The sequence below is a fragment of the Lactuca sativa genome, chromosome 7, assembly GCF_002870075.4.
Source record: "Lactuca sativa cultivar Salinas chromosome 7, Lsat_Salinas_v11, whole genome shotgun sequence".
NCBI classification, from domain to species: domain Eukaryota; kingdom Viridiplantae; phylum Streptophyta; class Magnoliopsida; order Asterales; family Asteraceae; genus Lactuca; species Lactuca sativa.
The window spans coordinates 92465802-92488575 of NC_056629.2; the positions used below are offsets into that span (position 1 = coordinate 92465802).

The following is a 22774-nucleotide window of genomic DNA, read 5'->3' on the forward strand; positions in this document are numbered from 1 at the left end:
ATAAACCATCTTAAGAAAGTCAGATCTAAGTTTTGAAGTGAAGTCTTAATGTATTTAGAGTTGGAAATGAAAGGTGGCTGAAAGGTGGAGTACTTTGGGTATACAAGCAGGTACACTTAGTATACAAGCCCTAAAGCAAGTAAGCTACGCGTACGTGCTGAGTACGCACCGTGTACTCAGCCAGTTTGGGCTTCGGAGTTGTGGGCTCTCAGTAATGGGCTATGTTGGATTTTGGTTGCCTTAGGCCTTGTGGGCCATCAGAATTCAAGTGTTTAGCCTAGGAATATTTTTGGACCTTAGATTAAGGCCCATGAAAGGGGATTGGCCCAATTTGGAAAATTAGCCCATTATTGGGCCTTGGATGATTATTTTGGTAATTGGGCCTTTTGGAATGTAGGCTTGAGCCTTAGTCTTGGACCAAAATAGGTAAGGGGTAAAATGGTCTTTTTACCCTAATTTTGTACTGATGGTTACGAATTGGAATCCAATTATTAATTGGATGTAATTTGGTATTGATAGCTCGGGGATTTGTCATACCAGCAACCAAAGATTTATTCGTGTGATTCAACAGTTCGAGGTGAGTTTCCTCACTGTGTTTAGTGGCTCAAAGGCAACAATGGCGTCCCTGGATTTGTTATGCTAGGATACTAGATGGTTGTGTAACTCTTGTATGCTTATATGCTTGTATGCTTACGGGGTGGGGCCCGATGGTTATTATGTATGCTATGATCAGTTATGCTTATATGATTTATATGTGGGCGGGTCCCATTATGCGAGTTTGGACGGGGCCCGTTATCATTCTTTGGGCGGGGCCCGTTGTGCGAGTTTAGGCAGGGCCCATTATACTCTTTGGGCGGGGCCCATTATGCGAGTGTGCGTGGGCACTGTTACACTCTTTGGGCGGGGTCCAATATGTGTTATTATGTATGGTATGTGGTATTTTGGGGAACTCACTAAACTTTGTACTTACTATTTTTAGTTTATGTTTCAGGTACTTCCAGTTGCAAAGGGAAGGGCTCGGGATCATTGCAGAGCACACAACACCTCGTTCCGCATTTTCTTGATTTACTCTGATATGATGTGATGATTGATACATTTGTTTCATCTAGATTTTTATGAGGATGTTTACGGAATACTGGTTTTACTAATTTAAAAATGAAAATTTTGGGTCTTATTTTATGGACTTTACATGTACATACAATGATTCAGGAATGAATGAAACATAGTAAACATACTTCTGATTAGAATTATCAAAGTTAGTCAAAAACCGACCTCCTTTAACTTGGGCCGCAGACCCATTCACCTTTCCATTGGCTCCTCTATTTCCAGTACCATTGTTGCCTAAGTTCACACAACAATCACGCTTGCAATGCCCAACTTGATTGTAGCTCTAACAAACCAAATCCTTTTTCTTTTTGTTAAAGTGGCTTGGGACATGTTCCAGCTTACGTTTGCCATGTCCTTTGTGGTTCTGATTTCTTGGTTTGTTTTCAAGCATGTAAACCGAGGGTTGTCCAAATTTAACTTTCCTTTTGCGTTTATCAGATTTTTCATTTTCCTTCGCACGAGGAGATTCTTCAATACGAATATGAATAGCAAGTTGAACCAAAGACAGTTCCTCCTTTTGATGTTTTAAGTTATGTTTGAATTCTTTCTAGGATGGAGGAATTTTGTCAATGATGCTTGACACAACAATGGATGGATCCATATTCATACGGTGCAGTTTAAACTGACCATATATGCCAATGAGTTTATTGTATGTTTTAGTGACAAACCTTGAATCGTCCATCGTAAAATTATTAAAATCACTGACCAGGAAATTCTTGCTAGAAGCGTCCTCAGTGATGTATTTCAATTCAAGCGTGTCCCATAAATCCTTAGCATACAAGGCTTCACTATGGATATCTAATAGAGCATCTGACAAACCATTCAGAATGTGAATTTTGCAGACGTATTAATCATTGTCCCACTTCTGTCTCGTCTTTATCACTTCAACTGTCTCAGTAGCACCTTCCTCAACCTACGGTGGTCTTGGAGTAGTCAGCACGTATGTTGCCTTCAGAGTAGTCATCATGAAGTGCATCTTCTTCTTCCAACGCCTGAAATCGACGCCTTCTAACTTCTCCGGCTTTGCAAAATTCATGGTCATCTCGCAGATTGAGTCTCCCATCTACAGAAACAGGAAATATATGTTCAATTCTTTTAGGAATTAGGGTTTATGTTCGAGATCTGAATACCCCTTGGATCGTGTGAACACTTTCTGAACTGATATTTCTACCCTATGCCTGGGTTGCAAGAAATTCAGCCTAGGATAATCCAACAGGACACTTACGATTCTAGGCCCAGAAATTATTAGCCAAATTGCTAGAAGGATTCTATGTTCGTCTAAATAAGAAGAGAGCTAATAATTTTCATGTGTATCTCTTCTCAAAGAGAAGATTCATTTATTTATAATAAATCAGATTAGGGTTTCTCTTAGGGTTGGCCGTCATGGGTTGCTTTGGAGGCAAGCCATGAAATTTGAAATTTAATGAGGATTTAGGGTTTCCAAAACTAACGAGTTTTGTTATTCCAAATATTTATTTGTTTTTCTTTCTTCTTCAAATTCACGCATGTATTTATTTTCAAATTATAAAGCTCACGTCATGTATTTCTCATGTGTGATACTAGTCTCGACACATTTAGCAATTTCTTCAAGCTTTTTTGGAGTAGGTGTCCCTTTACTGTTGTTGTTGTTGTGCTTGGATGTGAGGATGATGATGAAGCCGTTGTGAGTTTACAAAGTTTGATGAATGCTAAAATATAAAAAACATATCGTTCATTAAATCCTATTTATTAGTGTGTTGGTAGACATGTTTCTTTATATCAAATATAGCTTTAATTTATTATGTTACAATTATAGTAAATGTCCAAGTGTAAATATATGTGGAACCCTATATTAACTCTTAAAAATATCCCAAAAGAGCCATTTTTGAGAGACAGGAGACTCCAACATATAGTCACTTATAAGACTGTTTCGCACTGATGTGAGATACACTAACACACCCCCTCATATTCGGAGGCTCGTTGAGGATAACAGGGATGTATTGAGCCATAGGGATGCAGGAAGTTGGCTCTGATACCATGTAAATATATTTGGAGCCCCAAGTTAACTCTATAAAATAGCCTTGTAGAGAGAAGAGAGACTCTGTGAAATCCCCATTTTCGCGGCCAGAAAAGACCGATTTTGTTTATGCTTTAAAAAAAAATCAGAGTACCTTTTTTAATAAAAATGTTGCGGAGTTTGTTCCCGGTAAAATATGATAAATACGTTATCAAAGCATTTCCGAAGAAACGTATTTGTATTCATTTTAAAACATTTGGGATGTCATCGTCAATACAGAAACATAAGCATAAACAGAACTTACATTTATTCTCACTAGTGATTTATATCTCCTTTAATCTCTCAGTGTAATGTGACTTCATATCAACACCTGTGATATAAATAAACTGAGTGGGTCAGGTTGGGAAACCTGGTGAGTACATAGGGTTTTCAACCCACAATAATATAATTATGTTTAATCTTCAAACAATTAATCAACCCAATTACCATCTCCATTATCTTCTTTACTCTTAGGGATTTACCCTAAGAATCAGCTATTCCTCGTTCATTTATTCCTAAGGATTATCGTAAGGAATAGGTACAAAGTCCATCATTACCAAGGTTTATAGATTACAACAGGTGAACACGTAGTCCAAAACATCTGGTAAACACTTAGTTCAAAAATAACTAGTGAACACACTTAGTTCAAAAATACCTAGTGAACACACACAGTTCAAATACCTAGTTAACACAACTAGTTCAAAAATATATAGTGAACACACTTAGTTCAAAAATACCTAGTGAACACACTCAGTTCAAAAATACCTAATGAGGACCTAGTTCAAAAACACCTACAGATTATGAGCCTGCTAGCGTTCCACTGGACTGTCTAGTATCATCCGTGGTCATCATCTATACTCCACTAGATGACTGGATCACTATCAACATTGATGTCTTTCATCGTGTTAACACACAACAACTATTTCATTTTCCCATGTTTTACCCAACACATTTTGTAGATATAAAATACATATACAGTTTAAATCATTTAAAACATGTATAAAAATATTTCACCCAACATAGACAGCAAGTATTCAGACAATATGCACACATAGCATGTAATTTATATTAAAATGCTTCATATCTATGTGTATGATGAAAGAGACTATGCACTCACCTGATTAGGTGGTGACTCTGTACTCGGACAACGCTTCGTTATCTCAAAACAATTTTTCCCTCGACAAAACCTAGTATAAAAACCACTAGGGTTTAGTCTGACGTTAACCACGACTAATTAATATTCTAACTATTATTATAAGTTCCTAATAACGATACTATATTAAAACATAAGCTATACTAGAGGTAGGGTAGGTATAGCTCACTTACAGCGGATTTCCTTGGAAACCGGGATCCGCCGGAGCAGAGTTTCTAAGCCGAAGGCTCTTCTTTTCGGAGCTGTCAGGCGCTCCAAGGCTTCCGCCTCGTGCTAGGTGGTTCCCTAGGCTTTTTGGGAGGTTTAGAGAGAGTTTCTAGAGAAAGAAAGAAAGGGTGAAGGTGTGAGGTTGAGGGTTGCCCCGACACCTCTATTTATAGTGCTCCTGGAGCGTCACCACGTCGTGGTGGACCTCACCACGTCGTGGTGTTGCGTAGGCTCCAAGGCTTCGCCTGGTGCTAACACGTGGCAACGCACATAGAGTAGAAATCAACCGATTTTCAAAAATTCATAACTTTCGCATATGAACTCCTTTTTCGAAGTTCTTTTTTTCCATGCGTAGGTAAAAACAAGATCTACAACTTTCATTTAGACTCCGTCGGCTAGTTCTTGACCGATCTTAAATTTAACAGTAGGAGGAGATTAGACTGTTAAATGACCGCAGAGAATTCGTAACTCCTTCATACGGACTCCGTTTTCGTCTATCTTTTTACCGTTGAGTTCTTATTAATGAGATCTTCAACTCGCATTAAGGATGCGTAAGCGAAAAACCGCTCGAACTAAAATTCGAGTTTCGGGTCGTGCACTGATATGCTAAATCTTAGAAAACTTATAACTTCCGCATACGAAGTCAGATTTGGGCATTCTTTTTTTTGTATGTTCTCGGTTTAATGTATACTACAACTTTTGTTTTGATCACTAAGGCTAAAAGTCCTCTATCTTAAATTCACTATTTACGTCTCCCGGTGCCGTACCGGTTTTACCGAAAAAGTTCGACGAGCCATAACTTCTTCGTTATAACTCGGATTTCGGCATTTTTTATATGTACGGAACCCTTGAGACATATTCTACAACTTGGTTAAGATTATTTATTCTAGATAATCTTTTGTCCAAAATTCGTTTTCGACCCCTATTATCTCTAAATTGACTAGCCCGGATCTACGGACGTTACAGACACCAACATATATAGACAATTATATGACGGACGTGTCACACCGATGTGGGATACACTAACACCAAGCACAATATCAATGACTTCTATAAATCGGTTTTCCGTCTTCCCATAAAGTATCTAATAGGAAAAATCACTAACAAAAATCACATGTTATTAGTATTTTAGAATTGATTTATACAACAAAACAAGTATAAAATATGTAATCAACAACGACATTGACAAGTTTGTGGATCATAATGAATACTTTCAGAAAGTGCTAGAGAAAGTTAAATCGGTGTAACATGAGATGATGAAACTGTGTAAAGAACTTGTGCATTTAGAGATGTCCTTCAACAAATGGCTGTATGCCGTGTCCTTTCTATGAGATCTAACAAGTCTGTTATCGACGTGGCAAGCTTGTCATATGTTATCACTTATATTAATTACAATATCAAAGAACAAAAATCTTTTATTGAATTAGAATGATTGATGCACGATAGGGCCGGCTCAATCAGTTTGGGGCTCTAAGCGGTCAAAAATTTGGGGTCCTTTGACATTACTATAGTTAATGTTATAAACCCTTCTCCTTTATCCGGGCTTGGGACCGGCACTAATAAACTAAAATGTTTACAAATGGCGGAGTTAAATTTTTTTTTTATGTATATGTTTTTTGTGAATATATTTTATGACATAAAGTTAATTTTTCTAGCCTTTTTAGATGCAAATTCTTTAATAAAATTTTCATAATCAATTTCTTTTACTAAATGTTTTTCAATTGACAAAATAGCTAAACCATTTAATCTTTCTTGTGACATTATAGATCTTAAATAATTTTTCAATAGTTTTAATTTAGAAAAACTTCTTTCTGCAGAGGCAACGGTTACAGAAATAGTTAACATAATCCTATAGGCAACATATACATTTGGAAAAGAACTAAACTTTTTAATGTAATTAAGTATATTAATAATTGTATCACGTTCTAAATGTACAATATGTCTTAAAAGTTTTAGTTCATGAAATAAATCTAAACCATCAATATCTAAGCTATCATCATGCTTTAAACATTTTTCAAGATTTAAACAATGTTCTTTTAAAGTATTTTCATCAAATGATTTTAATTTTTCTATACTAAATAGAAAACCAAAAATATTTTTGAACTCGTTAAATTGCACAAATCTACTTTTAAGTGAAGTAATGACTTTATCTACTACATATAAAAAGTAATCAGTTTTAAATAACTGAACATGAGTTTTAATAGTTTCATTAGCAACATTTTCATCATATCGTCTAATTCTTTGAATAATACGTTTTTCATGAAATTCAGGTTTTACGTTCATTTCTAAAGCCAATTCTTTTGCATAATCTAAAGCCTTTTCAAATCCGTTTTCTCTATATTCTTCCAAGAAACACACAAGTCCATTTAGTTGATCTATAGCATTATCGATACACATATCATTTGTTTGCAAGCTTTTACTAACAGTGTTAACACCAAACAAAACACCATACCAAATAATCATTCCTAATAAAAATTGATAGTTTTCAAGTTCATATGTAGCTAAACATTTAGCTTCACTTTTAATTTTTGGATCTCCACAACTTTTGGATAATTGTAAAAGTGCTTTTCTTAATTTTGGTGCTTGAAATCTAATTGCTTTTACACTTTCTACCCTATTTTCCCAACGAGTTTGCGATACTGATTTAAGTGTTAGGTTTGATATATTATCTTGTAATATTTTCCACCTTTGAGTTGATGAATCAAATATCGAATATATACGTTGTATAACTCCAAAAAATTCACTAGCTTTATCATACGAATTAGCCATATCACAAATTACTAAATTTAAACTATGACAACCACACAGAGTGTAGAATGCTCTAGGGTTAATATCTAATAATCTTTTTTGTACACCTTGATGTTTTCCTTTCATATTTGATCCATTGTCATAGCCTTGACCCCTAACATCATTTATATCTAGTCCTATATTTTTAATTTCATCAACTATTGCATCATATAAGCCTTTACCGGTTGTATTATCTACAATTAAAAATCCTAGAAAGTACTCCTTAACTTCAATTGGAGTTGTTGAAAGATCTAAACATCGTAAGACAATTGACATTTGTTCCTTATGACTTGTATCGGGAGTACAATCAAGTATTATTGAAAAGTATTTAGCCTCTTTTACCTTTTTAATTATTTTACTTTTAACTTCTTCTCCTAATAAACTAATAAGTTCATTTTGCATATTGTGTCCAAGATAATGATTATGAATTTCTTTGTCATTAATTCTCCTATTATGTTCTTGCAATCATTTTGCAATCATTATCTTGGACACAATATGATTATGAATTTCTTTGTCATTAATTCTCATAATGATTATGAATTTCTTTGTCATTAATTCTCCTATTATGTTCTTCTCCTAATAAACTAATAAGTTCATTTTGCAATCATTTCAATTATAGTTAAAAAATTACCATTATTTTCTTCATAAATCTTTTCATTTGTTCCACGAAATGCTAAATTATTTTTTTCTAATGTTTTTACTACAGTAATGATTCTTATTAATACATTTTTCCAGTGTTCTTTTTCTTTATTTATTTGTTCTTGGATTTGCTTGTCAATTGTTTTATTATTTGCTAATCTAGTTTCTAAGTCAATCCATGACCTCATATGAAGAATGTGTCTGTTACTTGCTTTGTGTCTTTTTAATATACTAGAAATATTGTTCCAATCATTATTACCTTTATATGCTAATGAACATATAGGTGTATTCACATTAAATAATTTACAACAAAAACAAAAAACTCTATCTACATCTATGGAATAAACTAACCATGTTCGTTCGTATTTTTCTCCATTTGGTATTTTTTGCATGTAAAGAGATGTACTAAAGCTTCTTAAATGTTGATCTTTTGGAAATTTAAAATCATAAATCTTAATAGGACCTTTTTCCATGATTAAATCTCTTAAATTAGTACTAATATTAATCCATCTACTTGGATCATATATGTTTAAAGGCGTGTTATCATTTTCCCTATTAGTTTGTGTAACACCCCAGATTTCCAGGTATTATTTATTCTTGTATTTTTGGGTGAATTGTGAGGAGACTCGGCGAGTTGGAGTCCAAACTCGCCGAGTAGGATCGTGGTTTTGGGCGCGGGTTCGCGTCTGGACTCGGCGAGTCCACGCTGTTTAATGAAACCCTAATTTCTAGGGTTTGAGACCTATTTAAAGGGGCTTATGGCCGTCATTTGCGGCCACCAACCCCTAGAGAGAAACCCTAAAGAGATTTGAGCGTTTTGGGAGAGAGAAGATGCCATTGTTGACCCTTAAAGCTTTTTTTTGGCAAGGCAAAGGAGATTCTAGCTAAGAGAAGGCAAGGGAGGTGGACATCTTTCGATTTTGGAGCTCAGAGCATCATCTTGGAGGTATATTTGGCTCCCTTTTTCTGTTGTTATGTTGAACATGGGGGTTCAGGGCTTCTTGACCCCTTTGTTGGTTAGATTTGATGTCCATTTCGTCCCTATTGTGATGAGTCTTGAGATGAGATCCATAGAGGTCCAGAGAAGCTTTATTCCTTAAGCTTTATGAGGGTTCATGAGAGTATTGACCTAGAGTTGTGCGATATGGGGCTAAAACATCATTTATGAGCAAATTGTTGTTGTTTGAGCACCAAGGTTTGGACTTTACGTAATTATCATGCCTGGGGAGGCCAGATCTATGATTGTATGGAACAGCTCTGACCTCAGAAGTGAGTTTGAGTTAATGCATGGCATGGACTCGCCGAGTCTGATGAACAAACTCGGCGAGTAGCACGAAGTTTGCCCGTAACCACTTAACAAGTGGTCTTGCCGAGTGGAGGGGTCGACTCAGTGATTCAGGGAGAGTCAAGCCTGAACTCGTCGAGTTGTTCTTGAGACTCGGCGAGTTGAGCCGTGGTGGTCCCGCGATTCATGCCAGGTGGAACTCGTCGAGCTAGGGAAACACTCGACGTGTCAAGAGAGGATCCAAGGGAGTCATTGGACACATATAGACTTGCCGAGTCACCCTAGTGCACTCGCCGAGTCCGGTCAAAGTTGATCGTTGACCTTGTTGACCTTTAGGGCTGAGTTCAGTTGTATTTATGGGTTTATTACTTTGTGCGACTAGGCGGAGGCTAGATCACATTTATTCCGAGACAGATATTTACCGAGACACCCGAGGTGAGTCTTCTCACTATACTTTACCTAGTGTAGTAACAGAGTTAAGAGACAGAGTATTATAGAGTTATATGCCTGTGTGATTGCATGTTATTATGTGTTGTGATTTATTGTGATATGTGATATGCATGATTTAGAGTTACAGAGTTGGGACTTTCGGGTCCCTAGAGCTAGGGCCAGAGGGCCCACAGAGAGTTGGGGCTGGAGGGCCCCACTGAGACACATTGACCAGAGGGTCAACAGACTTACAGCCTCGAGTGGCTATTATGTGATTATTGTGGTATTTTGGGGAAACTCACTAAGCTTATGCTTACAGTGTTCAGTGTTATGTGTTTTAGGTACCAGTGATCACCGCGGGAAGGCGTCGGCTTGATTCATACACACACATGGGAATTGGATGTATTTTGATCTTGGGACACATTGTGATTTGAAAACTTGATCTTATGACGTTTTGCGAACGAATTGTTTAATTAAAAATGTCTTTTTCAAAAGTGAAAAATTGTTCTAATTTTTATGGTGTTACAGTTTGTTCGTTATCAATTTCAATATTATTTTGTTCGTTATCATTTTCACTATTAGTTTGTTCGTTATCAATTTCAATATCAGTTTGTTCGTTATCATTTTCACTATTAGTTTGTTCGTTATCAATTTCACTATTAGTTTGTTCGTTATCAATTTCAATATTAGTTTGTTTGTTATCATTTTCACTATTAGTTTGTTCGTTATCAATTTCAATATTAGTTTTTTCATTATCACTATCAATATTAGTTGGTTCATGATCATTATTATCAACATTAGCTTGTTGTTCATTATCAACATTAGTTTGTTGTTGTTCATTACCAACATTTTTGTTTGTAGTTAAATATTTTAAAAACGACCCTTTTTGTTTATCTATAAAAGCTTCTTCTTGCATTTTTCGTTTCCTTTTTGAGGCATCGGATTCGTATTTTCTCTTTGACATGATTATTAACTATTTGATTAATAATAACTATAACTATAGAAAATATGGATTAGGATTATACCGTCACTGAGATAATGGAAAGCTCAAAAATGATGGAATCTGCCAATCTGGAATAAGTTATTGGACGTTCATTCCTGCACAGATCCACAGTTAAGGTTGAATAGAATATATAGAAAAACATGGAGGGTAAATAGTCTTTTATAGATTTTTATATCGTTGACGTGTTTTTCTTTTTCTAAAACACTTTTCAAACACATGAAATTGAAAGTTGTTTTAAAACAATGCAAATGAAATATAAATATAAAAATTTAAAATTACAAACAATTGAAATGTAATTTGGAATGATTGGGACCACCACTTGCTTGAAATAATGCAAATGAAAGATAAATATAAAAAATTAAAATTATAAACAATTGCACTGTGATTTGGAATTATTGGGACCACTTCTTGTGATTGGGACCACTTCTTCCAGTTTACTCTTCATGGATTTTTACTTTTATAATATTTAATTTACCAAACCCATTATAAAAACACAATGAAAATTTTTAGACTTGGGCTTTCATCTGTCTAAATTCTCAATAACTTAAACAATTGAAATCAAGATTACTTAATACAAAAATCATCATTGAAATCATATGGAAAGCTCAACAGATTCCAACACAAGTATTATAAAGTAAATGACAAGATTTCAAAAGTATATAATAGTTGCTCAGTTGCTCACAATTGGCTCAACCTAATTAATTGGTTATTACCCACAGTTAGATAATGACAGATGATGAGATGATACAAAAATCAAAAAAAAAAAAAGTGCAGATACAAAGCATATTACCAACTTACCCTTTTCAATCATTCAATCACCACAATAGAATAGCATTAGCAGCAGAATAACATTAGCAGCAGCAATAGATCATCAAATCAGGAGAAATCAAGAATGAAGAAGGAAGAAGAATTGAAGTCTAAAGATTAAAGAACAGCAGGCGCAGCTTGCAGCGATTCAGCGAGACAACAACACAACAGAAGAGTAGAAGAATCGATTGGAGAAGGGCATGTATTCGAGAACGAGATTGGAAAAAAGAATGAATTATTATGCCGTATCGTCGCTTGATTGAAGAATCGATCAACAATTAGTCAATTATGCCTAATTTTTGGGAAACTACTAACCTTGGATCAAAAATAAACGGGACCCCTTACAATTGGGGGCCCTAAGCCCTATCTTTACTAACAAAGCAATAAGGTCGGCCCTGATGCACGATTTTGTGGGAATGGCATGGTTTTTAGTTTGAGTGCTCTTTTTTATATTTGTTGTTTACCTATATGTATTGTTAGCATATTATTATTATTATTATTATTATTTGTGTATAGTCTTCAGCCCACATGTGACCTCATATAGGATAGACCCAAATCATTATATATATATATATATATATATATATATATATATATATATATATATATATACTCATTATTAGTGAATGAAATCTTTCAAGGGAAATTAATATTACCACATGGTATCAGAGATCCCTCCTACTTCTTCTCACTATCAACCCTAGCCGATCCTTCTACTTTTCCTGCCTTCGTTTAGTTTTTTCTTCCTTATTTGGTCTTCCAGTCTTCCTTATTTCTCATGAAAACCATGAATGACACACCATCATCATCCACAGTTGCCGACAAACCCACAACCATGATTAACATCAAGAATGTCGTCCCTCTTGTTCTTGGTCTTGGTCGTATGAACTACGACATATGGCATGAACTATTTTAAACTCATTTCATTGGCTATGGTGTTGCAGATCATCTTCAACCGCCAACCAAAAAATCTCCTACTCCTTCTAAACAATCGACTCGGTTGGATTCCATTGTGAAATCATGGATTTACAGCACACTATCTCAACCTCTAGTGCACTTTATTTTGAAGAAGAAAACCACTATATCTAGCATTTAACACAATCTTGAACAATTGTTTTGAGATAACAAAGACTTAAAATCAATTCAACTTGATAATGAAATACAAAATATCTCCATTGGTGACTCTTCTATCACTGACTACTACACCCACATCAAGTCTCTTGCGAATATTCATGACAATCAAGATAATCATGTCCCGAAAAAGAAGCTTGGCCTTCACACTCAGTGGATTGTATCCCAAGTTTCATTCTATTTCTACCACCATCAGACACTACAAACCTTTACCAACATTCATGGAAACTCATTCCATGTTTGTTGTAGAAGAACACCAAATGCTCTAAGATCAACAACAACAGCCGATCTCACATCATTCGAATCACTCTTCTTCACAAGTAATTCCGTGTTACTGAGACTATGACCCAAGAATCCAATACTTTTTTTCATGGTGGGTACGTAGTTGAGGCGGGAATGGTCACGATGGTCGGGTTCCAAAAATGGCAGTGGCTGATTTGAAGGTGGGCAACGTCACTAACGACAACAGTCGTCAGTTCCCAATGGGTGGGGGTTCTATTGGTATCCTCTATCGAGCCCACAACACACAGGCTTGCTTCCTGCTCCTTAAGTTGGATTCCAACAACATGCAGCAGCCCAACAACCCTCTAATGGGTCTATTCCAGCGAGTCTTCAACCATTTCAGCTTTTTGTCCCAGCTACTACCCCAAGCCCATACCTACATGCCTTGATTACTCCATCGCAGGCCCAACAACCATCATGGATCACTCCCTCAATGTCAACTTCTACTCAACAACCCATTATCATTCCATGAGCATTCCAAACTTCATTCATGTTGGCCTCGGACAACAGAGGATGGTACATGGACACTGGTGCAATGTCCATCATCATGTAGATTCAGGTATACTAAAAAATATTTCTAATAAGAGTAATTTTTCTTCATCTGTATTAGTTGGTGATGAATCCTCAATTCCTGTAAGTAAAGTTGGTCATTCTACTCTTCTGCATCCTAACCCATATCACACTTTGGTCTTGAAAAATGTTTTCATAACTCCTCAAATCATTAAAAATCATATTTATATCTGTCAATTTAAGCTTGAAAATAAATGCACAATTGAATTTTACCCCTATGGTTTTTCTGTGAAGGATTTATGAACCAAACAAACTCTTATGTGATGTGACAGAACTGACGATCTTTATCCTGTCACAACTCCCACTCGTCAAGTTTGTCTATCCATCACTCCGATTGTTTGGCACCAATACCTTGGTCACCCCATTCATCATGTTTTCAGTCATCTAGTTGATAATCGTTTTATTTGTTGTTCTACAAATGAAATTTCTAGTACTTGTGAACCTTGTCAATTAGACAAACATGTGAAGCCGCCTTTTACTTTATCTACTTTTGTTTCACATTTTCCCTTCCATATTGTTCATACTGATGTTTGCACATCTCTTGTCATGAGATTTAGTGGTATAAATACTATGTCATCTTTATTGATAATTATCCTCATTTTGTGAGGATTTACCCATTTTGTGCAAAATATGAAGTTTTCTCTAAATTCCTTCACTTTCGAGATCGTTAAAAATCACTTCAACACCAACATTAAATTTTTTCTATGTGACAACGGAGGTGAGTTTGACCATCATAAATTTCATAACCTTGGTAATCAAAACGGTATTAAAATGGGCTCTTCATGTCCCCACACCTCTCAAAAAAAGGGGAAATTATAATGGATGTTATGCACCATTAATAACATTGTCTGTACTCTCCTTCTTCATACTCACCTTCCTCCTACATATTGGGTCGAGGCATTACATATGGAAGAAAACATTCTAAATATTCTCTCCTCTATCACTCTCAATAATGACATTCCATTTCACAAATTCTATAATAAAATCCCCACTTACAAACATTTGCGTATCTTTAGATATCTATGTTTTCCTAACATTGTTACTCCTCATAAGCTCTCACCTCGTTCCACCCCATGCGTTTTCCGCAGGTATCCTTCCAATCATAAAGGGTATCGATGTCTTGAGCTTCACACTAAGAAAATCATAGTCTCTAAACATGTTATCTTTGATGAAACTATTTCCCCTTCAGATCCATGATACCTACTTCCGCTCCACCATATTCTTTTCTAGAAAATATTAATCGTATCCCTCATTCCTTTACTCCATATACTGAAAAATTATACCTGAGCCTTCCGATCCTGATCCAATCACTACTGATGTATCTTCTGTTGGATATAGTGTCTAAGTCCATAACTATATTTGGTATGTACTTGACCCAACCCGGCATGGTCCATTTGGGTTGCACTTCACCCGAACAATTTATGGATAATCTTTTGAGAATAGTATAAGTTATGATTTATTAATATATTATAAGTTCTAATATATTAATATAAAATCATATTATTTAATTAGTATTGATCTATATTTAATCTAGGATTAATTTAGAGGTCAAAAGTACTATTAATTAAATATGGGCTCTTATATTTATATAGTGTAGGCTAATCCTTATTTGGAATGGGCTTGGCTTGCTCGGAAAGTCCATGGATACTTTATGAAGCTTTAACCCATGGATCTCATGGAAATGAAGAGACATGGGTATTAGGGTTTACATGGATGTAACCCTAATCCACCACACTATATAAAGAAGGCTTTGGTTCTTGAAATCACACTAGTTGTGGTGAGTAAAGTAAGAGGGCCGATTTCAAGATAGTTGTGACTATTCTATCAAGGTTCCAAAGTTTGTGGTTATTTGTGATTTCCATTTGAGGCATCCACACTATTGGTTCTAGGCTCTCAAACTCCAAGCAATCAACTACAACTACAAGGTAAGTAATTCTACCAGCTTTATTTTATTCAAGTTCCCTATGCCATGCTAGATAGGATAAGAACCTTGGAAAATTAATTATTTGCATGTATCTTAGTCAAACATAGATCCAAGGTTTCTAGTGTTGCATGTACTCCATAGGAGTGTTAGAATGCTCAAAACCCATCAGTGGTATCAGAGACAAGGCTTGTTTGTTTGATACTTGATGAAAAATATTGGAAAAAGTCGATTTTTTTATTGTCTTCCTGCTGAACTCGCCGAGTCCATGGGGGGACTCGCCGAGTTCATGTGTAACTTCATCCTACTCGCCGAGTAGGTTTGTGCACTCGACGAGTAGTAGCCTCAGAATGCAGAATTTCGACTTTTGCTGCTGGAAATGGACTAGAAACATTACACTAAACTGTTTTGGTGTTATAAAACTTGTTTTAGATGGTGTAATGTTTATGCTAATCCATTTACAATGGCTATAATCAAAAACTACAAGTTTTATGAGTAATGTATGATTCTTGAAATGTTCATAATCATGTTCTTGAACTTATGAAGATTAGATGATCAGATGAATTGTTTGTAACCTACTTGGTAGTTTAATTCTTCATCATAATGTGTTTTAATGGAGTCCATAACTTGTCCTCAAGTTATGGAAAACCAAGAGTCACGCTTGAATTAAAACCATTAAAAGAACACAAGAGTTAGAAAAATGAAGAGTTTTCATTTTAATATTCAATTAAATTCATAAGTTATAAGAAATAAAAAGTTTTGAAAGTTTACAAAACTTGCCCTCAAGTTTTGGAACAAGTAAAGTCATGATTAAAACTTTAGTTCCAACCCTTAGAATTTTAAAAGTTAAAATTCAACAGTTATACTTTATAATATTATAATTTAATAATATATATATATATATATATATATATATATATATATATATATATATATATATATATATATGTATAAGATCAAGTCGTCTTACTGCTAGTACGCCTCATTCACGAAGCCGGTCTATAAAGGGGGGGGGGGGGGTATAAGGTTGTTGCCTATAAAATGGCAACTTAATGGGTGTCCACTTTCACCCACCGCTTCCTTGACCGGTGGAGGGTCGTTAGCCGAACAGGTAGGACAAGGACTTATAAATTCTCATTAAAAGTATAACTATAATACTAAAGTAACTAAACTTTATTGAATTCCCAATCTTAGTTATTTTAGGAAAATGTGAATAAGGTGCTAATCCATGAAATTACACTTTACACTTTGTATAGGTCGTTTGTGGAGCGTGTGTGGTTAACCGGCACACTAACTTGAACTTAAAAAGATAGGTAAAGGGTGACTTAATGTTTATCATATTATCGATGGAGCGTGTGTGGTTAACCGGCACATCTATTGAGGGGTAATACATTAAGGGTACCAAGTAATTTGCATGGTTACTTCACACCTTGTTTTGTGATCCTCGACATCCCAGTCACAAAACTTGAAGGGCACACTCGAGATTGAAACATGCCATTGAAGAAATTTCAATGTATCTCAAAGAATCTAGGAGTTTCTAAAACAATTAAAACCTAAATAAATATTTCGTTTTTCATGGTGGAAATTGGTGAATCGTCATTCACCTACCTTCAAATATTTTATTGCTTAGATTACGACATCCCTCTTCTAAGTTATAAAATATTATGTTAGATCCTAGCCTTAATACTACATTTGGGTGTTTTATTAAGGCCTATCCCTAATCTAATCTAACATATTCCCTATTCTTTTTAGATGTCTTCCAATAACAATGCTTTTTGCTCTAACCCTACTAGCTCCTTCTCTCTCATGAATCTTTGTGGGAGAGTCATCTTTGATGGATCCAACTTTACTGATTGGATCAGAAACGTCAGGATGGTCACTCGGTATGAGAACAAAGAATATGTTCTCGACAAGGAGCTAAAGGTACCCGAGCCAACTGCTACTCCTGAAGAGTTTGCTGAATATGAGGTACATGAACGAGATGCTACAAAATTGGCATGCATCATGATGGCAACCATGACATCCGAGCTCCGAAAGTCCTATGAGGACTATTATCCTTTTGAGATGCACCAGGACTTGATGGACCGCTACCATCAAAGTGCTCGTCAAGAGCGATATGAAATAATCTCCTCCATGATAACAACCCGAATGAAGGATGGTGAACCCATCACGGGCCACATGTAGAAAATGAAAAGGTATGTGGACCGTTTACTGAAGCTGAATGTGAACTTCCCCGAGGAGTTAGCAATAGACATCATTTTGCACTCCTTACCATCGTGTTATGGTCAATTCCGCATGACATATCACATGAACAAGGAAGAAGTCACCCTCAGCAAACTTCAAGGAATCTTGAAGACCGCCGAAAGTGGTCTACAGAATAAGTCGGTTGTTACTACTCCTACTCCTACTCCAACTGCAGCCAATGTCTTGGCAATCGGGCATGGCAAAGGGAAGAAGAGAAAGAACCCTTCTAAGGCTACCAAGGGTAAGACCCTTGATGGATCCTCTTCAAGAAAAAACAAGAAAGGTTTTGTCACTCCTTCTGCTAACCCTAATGAGGTTGAATGCTTCTATTGCCATGAAAAGTCACATTGGAAGCGAAACTGCCCAAAGTACCAGCAAGATTTGAAGGATGGGAAAGTAAAATCCAACCATGCAGGTATATACACTATATTGTCTAATAACTCACCTCATTCTAAGTCTTGGGTCCTTGACACAGGTTGTGGTATTCACATATGTTGTGATTTGCAGGGACTAAGAAGAAGTGAGAATGTAGAGCAGGGAAAGATAAATTTGATCGTGGGAAACAGGAAAGCTTCACCTGTCACCAAGAAAGGAGTTTATTCCTTAGTGCTAAACAGTGGGTTTACATTAGATTTGAATAAGTGTTATTATTCACCAGAAATGTCAAGAAATGTTATTTCCTTTCATGCATTGAATAAACAAGGTTTTACCTTTTGTTTTGATAATAATAATGGTAGTATTGATGCTTTCTTTGATAATGTTCTTTATTTTAAAGCATTACTTGTGATGGCATGTATTAAATTGTATCTGTTGTAGATAATCTAGGAAATAATGTATTGTGTATTGACTCTTCCACTAGCTTAGATAAAGCATCTTTATGGCATTATCGTCTTGGACATGTAAGCAAGAAACGCATAGGCCAACTCCAAAAAGATGGAGTCTTGGAGTCATTTGACCTAAAGTCAGATGATAGTTGTGAATCTTGTTTGCTTGGTAAAATGACAAAGTCACCTTTTACTGGCACTTGTGCTAGGGGTGAAGGTTTGTTGGACCTCATACACACGGATGTGTATGGTCCCTTCAGAACCGCCACAAGAGATGCTAATCGGTTCTATGTGACTTTCACAGATGATTTTAGTAAATATGGATATGTCTAATTAATCAAGCATAAGTCAGAAACCTTTGAGAAATTCAAAGAGTTTAAGCAAGAAGTGGAGAATCAGTTGGGCAGGAACATTAAGATGCTTCGATCCGATCGTGGTGGTGAGTATCTTAGTATTGAGTTCCTTGACTATCTTAAGGAATGTGGGATTATCTCACAACTGACACCTCCTACAACACCACAGTTGAATGGTGTAGCTGAGAGGCACAATCGGACCTTGTTGGACATGGTTCGTTCCATGATGAGTCGAGCTACGCTACCAGTCTCATTTTGGGCGTATGCCTTAGAGACTGCGGCCCATATCCTTAATCTAGTCCCTACAAAGAAGGTTGCCAAAACACCTCACGAGATGTGGAATGGAAAAGTTCCCAGTCTAGACCACATCAAGATTTGGGGTTACGAGGCTTTCGTGAGACGCGAGACTCATGATAAGCTCGAACCTCGAAGCGAAAGGTGTATTTTCTTCGGCTATCCTCAGAAATCCTTTGGCTATATCTTCTACTGACCCAGTGATAATGTGGTCTTTGTAGCAAGAAGAGGATTTTTTTACGAGAGAAAATTCATGAGTCTTGGAGACAGTGGGAGGCAAATTGACCTTAAGGAAATTCAAGAGTCAAGTGGTGAAGGAACCTCAAACCCTAGCCCTCGACCTGAGGAGGAAACTCCTGTGGAGCCGACTGAAGAATCTATACCTCTGAGCTGTTCCACCAGAGTTAGGTACGCACCTGAGCATTATTATGGTTTCCATATTACTACAGAAGGTGAGACACTTATTAGTGATAACACACTGGTAAACCTGGGTGAGCCTAGCAGCTACACGGAAGCCATGGCAGGCCCTGAGGTTGCTAAATGGAAAGAGGCTATGGGTAGCGAGATACAGTCCATGTATGACAATCAAGTTTGGAACTTGGTTAACAATGTACCTGATCGTAAGATAGTTGGGTGCAGATGGATCTTCAAGAAGAAGACCAACATGGACGGTAATGTACACACTTATCAGGAAAGACTAGTTGCAAAGGGTTATTCTCGAACTCCGGGAGTTGATTATGATGAGACCTTTTCACCAGTGACCAAGATTAAGTCTATTAGGGTTTTGTTAGCCATTGCTGCATTTCATGACTATGAAATATGGCAAACGGATGTCAAAACTGCTTTCCTTAATGGAAAGTTGGCTGAAGATGTCTATATGGTTCAGCCAGAGGGTTTTGTCAGTACAAAGTACCCCAATAGAGTGTGTAAGCTCGATAAATCCATTTATGGATTGAAACAGGCACCTCGCAGATGGAATCTTTGCTTTGATAAGAAAGTCAAAGAATTTGGCTTTTCAAGGAGTGAAGATGAATCTTGTGTCTATATCAAGGCTAGTGGGAGAATAGTCAGCTTTTTGGTACTGTATGTGGATGACATACTACTCATAGGAAATGACATCCTAACCCTGCAGGAAGTAAAGTCCTGGCTTGGGAAGTGTTTCTCTATGAAGGACCTTTGTGAAGCTGCCTAGATCTTAGGGATAAGGACTTTGAGAAATAGGAGTAAAAGACTAAATGGACTTAGTCAAAGCACCTATGTGGACAAAGTGTTGAAAAGATTCAACATACATAACTCCAAGAAAGGTGAGTTACCCATCCAGAGTAACGCCAAATTGAGTAAGACACAAAGCCGTAGTACAAAGGCTGAGATAGCAAAAATGAGTCGAATACCTTATGCTTCAGCTGTAGGATCGATCATGTATGCTATGACGTGTACTCGACTTGATATAGCCTTTGCGTTGAGCATGGTTAACAGGTATCAGGGGAACCCTGGCAAGGCACACTGGACTGCGGTAAAGAATATCATCAAGTACCTACAGAGGACTAAGGACTAGGTCCTTACCCTCGGTGGGAGTGATGACTTGAGAGTTGTAGGGTACAGTGATGCTAGCTTTCAAACTGACAAGGATAATTTCTGCTCTCAGTCGGGTTGGGTCTTTACCCTAAACGGAGGGGCAATTACTTGGAAAAGTTCCAAGCAGGATACAGTGGCTGATTCCACGTGTGAATCAGAGTATATAGCAGAAAGCGAGGTAGCAAAGGAGGCTATATGGCTAAAGAACTTCATCGGAGACCTTGGAGTTGTACCAGCTATAAAGGAGCCAATGAAGATTTTCTGTGACAGCAATAGTGCAGTTGCCTTAGCCAAGGAACCAAGAGATCATGGGAGATCCAGACACATTGACAGAAAATATCACTTCATCAGACATCGAATAGAAGAAGGAATCCTCGTGCAAAGAGGGTATCATCGGATGAGAACCCAGAAAAATCCCCTCACGAAGGGACTGACTTGGGCTAAGCATCTCCAGCATGCTCGGAGCATAGGGCTGAAGGATGATATTAGTTTTAGTAGTTACATAATCTTGAAATTTGTAAAACGTAATTGACATTTGATGATAAATAAAAGTTGTTATTTATGAGTAAAGTGTTGCTATCACTTGTCAATCGTTTACTATTATTTCTTTTTGCATGTTTTGACTTCCAGAATAATTATGTTATGGTTTATATGATATAATTCAAACTCTCCACAGTCGGTCATATGTTGGAAGTAGATATGAATCAAGACTGTCATGGGTTGGCTTGTAGAGGTCTAAGATGTTAGACAAAGTGGGGCTACAATACTCATGAGTGCTCAAAAAGTCTGAGTATTGGATTCAACACACGCTCACTAGTATCACTTCATGGAATTTATCTCGAGTGATCGTGAGACGGTAATATCATATAAGTCTTCAAACCTAGAGATATGATTTGTTGCCTATGAGTTGGTTATGCATTGATTGTACGAAAACGCATTGGTAACTCGATGTTATAAAATGTACCTTTGTGTGTAATTCAACAAGTAGTACAGAAAACATATGAGATGAAGTTTATCTGCTCCTTCTAGGATTAGAAGCGATATCTGGGCCCCTCGATGATTTTGTTTTGACCTATGTACCGGGCCCGGTCAGAACTAAATTGATGTGTTCGGTTAAGTTCTATGTCAAACAAATCAGAAATCGGGAAAAAAATGTTGGACAATAAGCAAGACCATGTTCCATGTATTTCTCCGGCTGATATCTAGAACAGAGGATTATATGATCACTTATCTAAAATGGCGCGTTCTAGTTCAACAGAGTTTAAAGAGCTACGATTGTTGATCGGTTCCTGAATTCATACTTGCAACTATAGTTATTAGACTTATCTATTGGATATAGTGTCTAAGTCCATAACTATATTTGGTATGTACTTGACCCGACCCTGCATGGTCCATTTGGGTTGCACTTCACCCGAACAATTTATGGATAATCTTTTGAGAATAGTATAAGTTATGCTTTATTAATATATTATAAGATCTAATATATTAATATAAAATCATATTATTTAATTAGTATTGATCTATAATTAATCTAGGATTAATTTAGAGATCAAAAGTACTACTAATTAAATATGGGCTCTTATATTTATATAGTGTAGGCTAATGCTTATTTGGAATGGGCTAGGCTTGCTTGGAAAGTCCATGGATACTCCATGGAGATTTAACCCATGGATCTCATGGAAATGAAGAGACATGGGTATTAGGGCTTAGATGGATGTAACCCTAATCCACCACACTATATAAAGGAGGCTTTGGTTCTTGAAATCACACTAGTTGTGGTGAGTAAAGTAAGAAGGCCGATTTCAAGATAGTTGTCACTATTCTCTCAAGGTTCCAAAGTTTGTGGTGATTTGTGATTTCCATTTGAGGCATCCACACTATTGGTGTTAGGCTCTAAAACTCCAAGCAATCAACTACAACTATAAGGTAAGTAATTCTACTAGCTTTATTTGATTCAATTTCCCCATGCCATGCTAGATAGGATAAGAACCTTGGAAAATTAATTATTTGCATGTATCTTAGTCAAACATAGATCCAAGGTTTCTAGGGTTGCATGTACACCATAGGAGTGTTAGAATGCTCAAAACCCATCATCTTCCTCTCAGAATCCTTCTAATCACCTCGATCA

General features: G+C 36.5%; 1 protein-coding gene across 1 annotated transcript; it reads right to left on the bottom strand.

Moving 5' to 3' along the window:
* Window positions 1–1390: 1390 nt before the first annotated feature.
* LOC111883719 (uncharacterized) lies at window positions 1391–7565 on the bottom strand. The gene is made up of 4 exons (XM_023880042.1): window positions 6629–7565; window positions 2021–2170; window positions 1814–1917; window positions 1391–1654 (listed from the first exon to the last, which is right to left on the bottom strand). Exons 1-4 carry the CDS (start codon window positions 7563–7565, stop codon window positions 1391–1393), a joined length of 1455 nt encoding a protein of 484 aa, XP_023735810.1.
* Window positions 7566–22774: the final 15209 nt, after the last annotated feature.

Coding starts and splice junctions, on each gene's coding strand:
- LOC111883719 (XM_023880042.1), bottom strand. CDS start 7,565: ATGTCAATTGTCTTACGATGTTTAGATCTTTCAACAACTCCAATTGAA. Junction 2,171..6,628: donor AGTCATTACTTCACTTAAAA/GTAGATTTGTGC, acceptor CTGTTTCTGTAG/ATGGGAGACTCAATCTGCGA. Junction 1,918..2,020: donor CTACTCCAAGACCACCGTAG/GTTGAGGAAGGT, acceptor ATGGTTTGTCAG/ATGCTCTATTAGATATCCAT.